Source organism: Sesamum indicum, linkage group LG7 (assembly GCF_000512975.1).
Source record: "Sesamum indicum cultivar Zhongzhi No. 13 linkage group LG7, S_indicum_v1.0, whole genome shotgun sequence".
Taxonomy (NCBI): domain Eukaryota; kingdom Viridiplantae; phylum Streptophyta; class Magnoliopsida; order Lamiales; family Pedaliaceae; genus Sesamum; species Sesamum indicum.
Genome location: NC_026151.1, coordinates 8,621,472 through 8,630,177, shown reverse-complemented (window position 1 = coordinate 8,630,177; position 8,706 = coordinate 8,621,472). Strand labels below are relative to the sequence as shown.

The following is an 8,706-nucleotide window of genomic DNA, read 5'->3' as shown; positions in this document are numbered from 1 at the left end:
TTTTGATGGATTTTTTTATATATGATGTCACAACTCGCAAATGGTTTATCATAGAAGCTATGAAACTTGTTTGAGATAATTACATTGAAGTTCCACAAATAGTTCCTAACAGGATCCATCAAACTTGTTTGTGATAATTATACTAAAATTTGGTGAATAGATTTATATTCACTTATTCTGTAAGACATTTGTGGTCAGGTAGGTCTGTCAAATCTAGCATTTAGTTGTCTATTGCTATAGATCGCCGTTGTTATTTCATGGTAAATCAACCAACTACAGCTTTGTCCAAAAACATATGTTATGGTCCTGCAGTTGGATAAATTGACTCATTCTATACCTTATTTCTTTTTCAGATTTTTTTGCAAAAGAAATTGTAACAAAAAATGAAGAGTATGCCAGCATGGAATGAATTATGCAAATTATACTTCTTTTATTTAGTCCCCACAGTGTACACAAAAATAGAAAGCAGTAGAAGCTCATCTATTCTAATAGGATCGGCATGGAAACTGATGATGATAACTAATTGTTGATCTTAGTTGAAAAAAGAATAAAACTGAACTAAATCTTCAATGCATAGACTGACTTGTTATGTTGTTAATGGTGTTGAACACGCATCATGTCCTCACTTGTAATTACTTCCTTTCTGTATCTCCTTTGAAAACTGATAGTACATTGGTCCTGGCATGTCATTGGAATGTTGATGAATTTCTAGTCTGGAATGTAATTTCTCTTGTAACCCATTTTATTGATAAGTTTATTATTGGATGAGATTGTCATTTTCTACACCAGTTGTTTGTTTCAGAGCTTCTCGTAATTATGATATTTATTTCAAATATTTAACAGCATCTGCTTCTTTTCAGCAAGTATCAGAGTTTGATTTGTTTACACTGGATGACATCGACTCTGCGTTCCAAAACATTACCAGATTGACCTACTCTCAGAATTATTATATGTCTGGTAAATTTTCTTTGTGTCTTCTGCATAAATTTGTAAATCAGAAAGTATGAAAAGTTTGCCTCTGTTGTGTTGTTCCTATTATCGTTGTGCATTCTTTATTTCTTTTAGATATTGTAGGTCAGAGCTCTTTTCTGTATCTCTGAAATTTTATTTTTATTTTACCTCGTGGTGGGGTGGGGGGCGGGAACATGTCATTTTGTAACTTCTTTATAGTTTATACATGTACATTGCTTAGTGATAACTAAGACCACAAGCTGCAGATCTTTCTGCTAGAATTTGCATCCTAGATAAGCTTTAGGTTGATCTCTTAATTTATTACATGCCCCTTTTCCTTTGATTCCTTGTTGAATCTTGGATTACACTTGTTGTCATGCATTTTTGGTAATATTTGAGATGACAACAATTATTCATTTAGGTGACTCTTATAGATATAAGAGTACAGCATCCTATGCATGATTAAAGATTCAGATGTGACTTATCTTTTATCATGCATCTTATGTTTTTCCTATCCTATGAACAAACACTAGGAAAAGGAGAAGGAATTGTAATTGCTCCACATGCAGCTGGTCACCTTTTAGGGGGCACAGTCTGGAAGATAACAAAAGATGGGGAGGATGTAATATATGCTGTTGACTTCAATCATCGAAAAGAAAGGTGGTCTTTCTGGTGACTGCATACAAGCTTATTTAGCCCAAAAGTGGAATTTACAGAAGGGAAAAAGCTAATTCGATGTTTGTTTCCCTCAGGCATTTGAATGGGACAGTTTTAGAGTCTTTTGTACGCCCTGCAGTTTTGATAACAGATGCATACAATGCTTTGTTAAGTAATCAGCCTCCCAGACGTCAAAGAGACCAACAATTTCTAGGTAATAGTATAAGTGAAGTTTACTATTGCTATATTTGTATAATTTCCATTTCCATATCCTTTTACAAACTCATCCAGAGCTAGCTATATTTATTTACTAGCAGATTATCATGATTTCGGCCATGTGTGGATTCAATATTCCACTTGAAACCCTTGAAAAAATACATCTTTTTTAGTCCTGTAGGGAAGCATGGGTTAAGTGCATTTAGTTGCAAATAAGGGAGATCTGCCAATTATTCTTATATTCAATCAAATCAGAAACTTTTCTTAAAGTTTCACAAAGGAATTGCTGTTCATTTTCATTCTTCTCCATGGAATCCATATCCAGTCAGTGCCTAATAAAATTTGCAATTCATTGGTACATTTTACGCAGCATGAGTTCATTTCCTTATTCTTGTGTGTTTTAGATGCCATACTGAAGACACTGAGAGCGGATGGAAAGATATTACTACCTGTAGATACTGCTGGTCGGGTGTTGGAGCTAATTTTGATACTGGAGCAGGTAAGTTGACTATTATGAGAGCTTCTATGAAGGTGGTTGTGTATCCGTCTCTGATGTCTATCAGTACAAAAACTGCAGTATTGGGAGCAGCACCACTTAACATATCCTATCTTCTTCCTGACATATGTTTCATCAAGCACGATTGATTATGCAAAGAGCTTTCTTGAGTGGATGAGTGACTCTATAGCAAAATCCTTTGAGCACACAAGAGACAACGCTTTTCTTTTGAAGTAAGAAGTATTTCTGTTGCAGTTTTCAATTGATTGCTTAGAGTGCATTTCAAGCATGTAGAAAGACCTGCACAGTGCAGGGCTAAAATATTCAAGTTGTCAAATCGAACAATTCTAACAACATCCCTAGTGAAATAGTGCCACTAACTCATGTTTGCATTTCCATATCCCCAAGATCCAGACGTTCTTGGGCCTAGATGTATGCTCTTCAATGTATTTACTGTTGCAATATGGTCTGACTCTCCTAGACACTTGGTCAATGAAACTTCACTGTTCAGATAGAGCAATGGTGAAACTGAATTTGGTGTTTTCAGTGTCGCTTGTGGTACTCCTTATATCGTGTTCTGCTTTGTGAACTTGTGATGGGTTCTCATTAAGGATGTTATGCAAAAAATTACAGACATGTAACACTTTTGATCAACAAGAGTGAGCTTGAAAAAATTCCTGATGGCCCAAAGGTTAGGATATGTAATCACTTAATCATATCATTTTGATGACTTTGTGGTTTTTTTAATTCATGATTTCATTAGCATATTTTGACCAGGTTGTATTAGTATCCATGGGAAGTTTAGAGGTTGGATTTTCTCATGATATTTTTGTTGAGTGGGCTGCTGACACGAAGAACCTTGTACTTTTTACTGAGAGAGGCCAGGTTTGTTCTGATTCTTATCAATGATCTATGTAGCAATTTAAGGGGATTTTTGAATTATGATTTGCAATTGAAGGTATATCATCATGTAAACTAATTTTCTTTGGTAGTTGTACCTCAAGCGCCATCAGAAACTCATGGTTGATCCCTTGGCTTTGATGGCAAGGAAAGAGGGGACAAAGTTCTTAGTATTCATTAACGTTAAATGTTTTCTCCTGTCAATGCTATTTTAGGCTGGGATGAATTTTCCCTAAAGCATATGCTCTATTATGTTGTAACTTTTATTGGCATTATCTTGGTCTCTCCAATTTAGTGTCTTTCTATTTGCTTTTGTAAAAAATTATAGAAATGCATTGAAATTATGTTGACTATAAAGGTAAAATCCTTTAGTTGATGCTTTTGGTATTTTCTTGAGGGGCTGGACTTGTGCGGCTGTAAAAATTATTTACAGCTCTGCAAATATCTTTATGCCTTAACATTTTTTTAGTAATCCTTCTCTGTTCCTTTTTAAGATAATCATCTTTTGACTTCAATGAAAATTTGCATTTGTTGTTGGATATGTCACCAAATGATTTTAGCTGTTATCCCCCACTTTTTGAAAAGGTTTTATTTCTTTGTTATTGTGAGTTCACCTATTAGTACTCAAAGAGGGTCTTTCCAAACTTAAGAAGTTAGAATCTAGAAATCGAAATTTTGCACATCATCTAATATAAAAAAATGGAAAATGTTGAGGGAACTATTGTTCCGAATACCTTTCTGCTAATGTAACCTTTCCCTGATTTCTTACATTGTAGTTTGCCACATTGGCACGCATGCTTCAGTCAGATCCTCCACCTAAAGCTGTTAAAGTTACCATGTCAAAGAGAATCCCTTTGGTTGGAGAGGAGTTGGCTGCTTATGAAGAAGAGCAAAATCGGAAAAGAAAGGAAGAAGCTCTTAAAGCTACTCTCGTGAAAGAGGAGGAATCGAAAGCATCTCTCAGTGCAGAGCTCGCTGTGGGTGACCCCATGGTTACTGATGCAAATATCAAACAACCTTCTTCAAATGGTATTCTTGACTTTTCTTCCCACTTGCTAATTCACATGCTATACTTTTCTTTTGCTGATTCATATATAGTCTAAAAGATGTTCATCCTGTCTTTCTAATTGAATGAATCCATGCGAGGAGAAGAACATCATTTAGCAATCTAAACACTTGTCTGACAAGAAACTGAGAAATCTAATGGGATCAAAAGCAGGAACAAGAAATTCACACAAAATGAACAATCTTCCTTCTATTCTTTCCTGAATTGCTTCCTGAAAATAAAAGATAGGAGACTTAGTTCTTGTACTGGTGCCTGAGATCCTTTGCCTTCTATGAGAAGTATGTCTGTGTTGTACTGAAATGACGGAAAATCAACTGTGCTTACTTCTTGCAGCTGCTGGTTTCCAATATGGAGCATTTAGGGACGTGTTCATTGATGGATTTGTTCCACCACCATCTAGTGCTGGCCCCATGTTCCCCTTCTATGACAACTCCTCCGAATGGGATGATTTTGGTGAAGTCATCAATCCTGATGATTATATAATCAAAGATGAAGACATGGACCAGGCATCTATGCCGGTGAGTTTCTGGTGTATATTTTACCCTCTATAACTACTAGGCATTTATATGGTGATGTTTTATTTCAGAATGTGTGTAAGTATGAGCAGAGAGAATTTTTTACTTGGGAAATTATTGATTCAAGAGACTTGAGGTGAATACCAAGACATCTTTGTTGCTGGCTGTGGAATGTGATACAAGAAGAGGACTGAGCTGATGATATTGAAACAAGGACAATGTGTAGCTTTATGTCAACAGTGGTCAAGAACATTAGATGCTTGTTGAGATTATGTATCAGTTGATTGTTGAATGATGCATGGTAGGTACCAAAAATATTAAAGGACATTAGAGGACGGGGGTTAAGAGAAAAGAAAGGTCCGCTAAATGGATGGTTATCAAAAGCAAAGAAGGGAGTCATGCTTGAGTAATTCTAGGAACTTGGCCTATTACATGTTATTCACTTTGGCCTTTGTGTTTTCCAACCTTTTTTTTTCAATTCTTTTATTGTTTAATGAGATAAATACTCTCCTTGTATTCTTGGTGGAATATATCTTATGATGCCATTTTTCTAGGTTGATGGTGACCTCAATGGGAAGCTTGATGAAGCATCTGCAAGTTTGATACTTGATACAACGCCATCAAAAGTAGTATCTTCCGAGCAAACAGTATGTCCAACCTGTCTTTGATTTGTTGAATGCAATATAGCTAGCCCGGCTAAGGCTGAATTTGTTCTTGTCATGGTGAAATATCACTGTTGCAAAAAAACATTTTAGTGTCTGACAATATTACATCACATTTTTTTCGCATTGATCTCCCCTGACTAGAATATTAAGAAGAGAAGTGATGAGAGTATATATAATCGAATGAATAAAAAAAAATTAAAAATCATGAAGATACTAAAAATGAGGGGGGAAATATTTATCGTACCTTGTATGCCATCTTATTGGTGCCCATGGTTTTTCCGCGGGTAGGTACAATTTCAAGCTGCCTGTTTTCAGGTGTTTGAAGTGAGAATTTTCAAATGCAGTGAAGATAGATTGGATTTTGAAACCAATGTGGATTTTCAGAAATATTTTATATTTTATCTGGGCTAAAGTCTTAGATTGCCTACTGTATATTACATGATCATATGATATTGCTAAATAGAGATTTGCATGACTTTTAAGAGTTGACCTTTATGATTTGCTGCACATATTAGTCTCTCTCTCTCTCTTTTGTCTAAGATTCATCAGCTTATAATCTACCACTACATGCTAGACAGCGGTCTCTTTTGTCCTCATTTTGTGCTTATACAGTTGTGGAACAATTATTCAGTGACTTGTCTTGTGTTACTGAGCAGTCCTTTTGCCTGTCTGCTAACTGCAGTGGTCTTTTTCCAGAATTTCTGAAACCTCTTATTTCTTTGATGTTCATGCTGTGTTTCCGTTGGATGTCATGCTTCATCCAAATGCAGGTTTATGTCAAGTGTTCTTTGGTCTATATGGATTTTGAGGGCCGTTCTGATGGCAGCTCAATCAAAAAGATTCTTGGCCACGTTTCACCATTAAAGCTTGTGAGTTAGTTTTTGTCCTTTTGACATCATTCATATGCCTTTATATCTTTTATTCATAAGGATATTTATATTATGTCATCTTTTGATTGTAATCTGCTGAGTTCACACTGCTCACCATGAGTATACTTGTCAACTTTGTGCACGGACTGTGGCATGCGTTGACGAGTACAATAACAAACCAGGAATATATGTGGTTACGGTCTTTATTTCATAAGAAAATAGACTGAAGTTGTCTGCATATGCACTAAAGCACCATGCTATATGTGCTAGGTTTACTGCTTAAAAATTGAGAAGAGAAGCATCTGCAAATTGTAGCAAATAAACTTCTCTTAAGTAGTTAATTTATCTTCCTGTCTGCTTGGCATAGAGCATTAGTACTTGCATATTATTGGGACAAAGGTGGCAATTGAGAAACTGAGATCAATCTGCATTTGGTACTCCTATTGAATATACTCCGTGATGTTTTCTCTCTTCAACTATCTAAACTCTGTTACAGATTTTTTATTGAGTCTAATCTGCTGCTACATTGTTTTCTGCCTTTGAGGTCTTGGTGCATGGATCAGCGGAAGCCACCGAGCATTTGAAGCAACATTGTTTGAAAAATGTATGCCCACATGTATATGCTCCTCAAATTGAAGAATCGATTGATGTCACTTCAGATTTGTGTGCTTATAAGGTAAGCTTCACAATGGAACCACATTTTTGTAGATAAATAGTATTTGCCTCGGAAATCTGGGACAGATCATGTTATTTATTTTGTGATATAGGTTCAACTCTCTGAGAAGTTAATGAGCAATGTTCTGTTTAAGAAGGTATGATCTTTGTATCTCTAACGTGATGTACCTCAGTCTTTACCATTAATGTGAATGCATGTCATGTTGCCTCCTAATACACTGCATGTGTCAGGGAAAATTTGATTTGATTGAAGAGCTGTGGCTCACTTCCAGCTGAAAACTCTTGATAGTTTAAAGCAGAACATTCGGTTAAACTAGTCACTTGATCTTCAGAATATAGAGCACTAATTTTCTTAAGTGTATTGTACTTGTATTCGCAAAATAGTTAATACATGCCAGCTTATTGCTCAGCTGTGTTCAGTAACATCACCAAAATCAAGTTCAATGACTAACACATTCAGCAAACCATATACTTGAGATGTGTTCTCTCTGTATCTCTCTAATCTAACTGTAAGATTCTTGTTATAGCTTGGTGATTATGAAATAGCATGGGTTGATGCTGAAGTAGGGAAGACAGAGAGTGGCACATTGTCTTTGCTTCCTCTTTCAACTCCTCCGCCACCTCATAAAACAGTCTTGGTGGGGGATATAAAAATGGCAGATTTCAAGCAATTTCTTGCAAGCAAAGGAGTCCAGGTATTTTATTTTATTTCTTTTCTTTTCTTTTTTTCTTTCAAATTACACAGTCACCCCTTCCTGTGCCTCATGCATGCATTTACATGAACACTGTTCTTCAATATTTCAATGGAGTGGGCAAGCTTGCCTTCAATGGCCTTTGACGGGAGGGATGGCAATTACTCTAGGAGACGTTCATGTTGATGCCATTCCCTTAACAGCTAGCAGACCCTTTCGGTTACACCTTTTGTTTTAATACCACCCAACTCTAACTCTTTTAAATACGACTATTATGGAGCTCCATTTTTCCGTTCGAGTTTCCAACTCCATTTAGATAAGGTTGTTGCTCTTTCTTGTTGGGCATCCCTCGGAACTAAATGATTCTGTGAATTTAATTCTACTCACTTTATTTGCTCATGTGCTTGTCTTGTGGGTTCGGACATCTCTGGCTTGGCAAAATATCTGCATTCTCAAGTACTTACCAACAGAAACCCCGATTTCTCAGGTGGAATTTGCCGGTGGGGCCTTGCGTTGTGGTGAGTACGTTACCCTGCGGAAAATTGGAGATTCAAGCCAAAAGGTCGGTCTCTTTTTCAAGATTTTCTTTCACTAGCCATGAAAATTCACTTTTTTCAGCTTACGTTAGTTCCCCTAACTTTGAATGTTCCTAATGATTTTCCTTAGGGTGGTGGCAACATTCAGCAAATCATCCTTGAAGGCCCCCTAACAGAGGAGTATTACAAAATCAGGGACCATCTGTATTCACAATTTTATGCACTTTAGATCATAGATCAGACTACTTTCCATCCTCTCAAGAAATGCAACACATGCCTACCCACCCCTCTGTTGTAATTTGTTAGTCATGTTTCTGTTGTAATCTTGTCACATTATCATAGCGATTTTGTCCAAACAGGATTGGATAATCCACATTGATGCTGAAAATGTTCAAGAAAATTAAATGAGAGAATTGACATGCCATGAGACATTAAGGGCTACCTTTTTTGCACCTAATATGATGTTGA

General features: G+C 36.3%; 1 protein-coding gene across 1 annotated transcript in view; it reads left to right on the top strand.

Moving 5' to 3' along the window:
- Positions 1-8,676, top strand: part of LOC105166679 (cleavage and polyadenylation specificity factor subunit 2) — a 10,410-nt gene extending 1,734 nt beyond the window's left edge. Inside the window, exons 3-18 of the mRNA XM_011086121.2 lie at positions 861-957; positions 1,485-1,611; positions 1,704-1,822; positions 2,229-2,323; positions 2,402-2,553; positions 2,954-3,011; positions 3,098-3,205; positions 3,997-4,249; positions 4,620-4,804; positions 5,356-5,448; positions 6,237-6,335; positions 6,880-7,011; positions 7,103-7,147; positions 7,538-7,705; positions 8,190-8,264; positions 8,369-8,676. Of these exons, the coding sequence (XP_011084423.1) occupies positions 861-957; positions 1,485-1,611; positions 1,704-1,822; positions 2,229-2,323; positions 2,402-2,553; positions 2,954-3,011; positions 3,098-3,205; positions 3,997-4,249; positions 4,620-4,804; positions 5,356-5,448; positions 6,237-6,335; positions 6,880-7,011; positions 7,103-7,147; positions 7,538-7,705; positions 8,190-8,264; positions 8,369-8,467 (1,905 nt within the window). The 3' untranslated portion in view covers positions 8,468-8,676. The remainder of the gene's footprint in view (positions 1-860; positions 958-1,484; positions 1,612-1,703; positions 1,823-2,228; positions 2,324-2,401; positions 2,554-2,953; positions 3,012-3,097; positions 3,206-3,996; positions 4,250-4,619; positions 4,805-5,355; positions 5,449-6,236; positions 6,336-6,879; positions 7,012-7,102; positions 7,148-7,537; positions 7,706-8,189; positions 8,265-8,368) is intronic.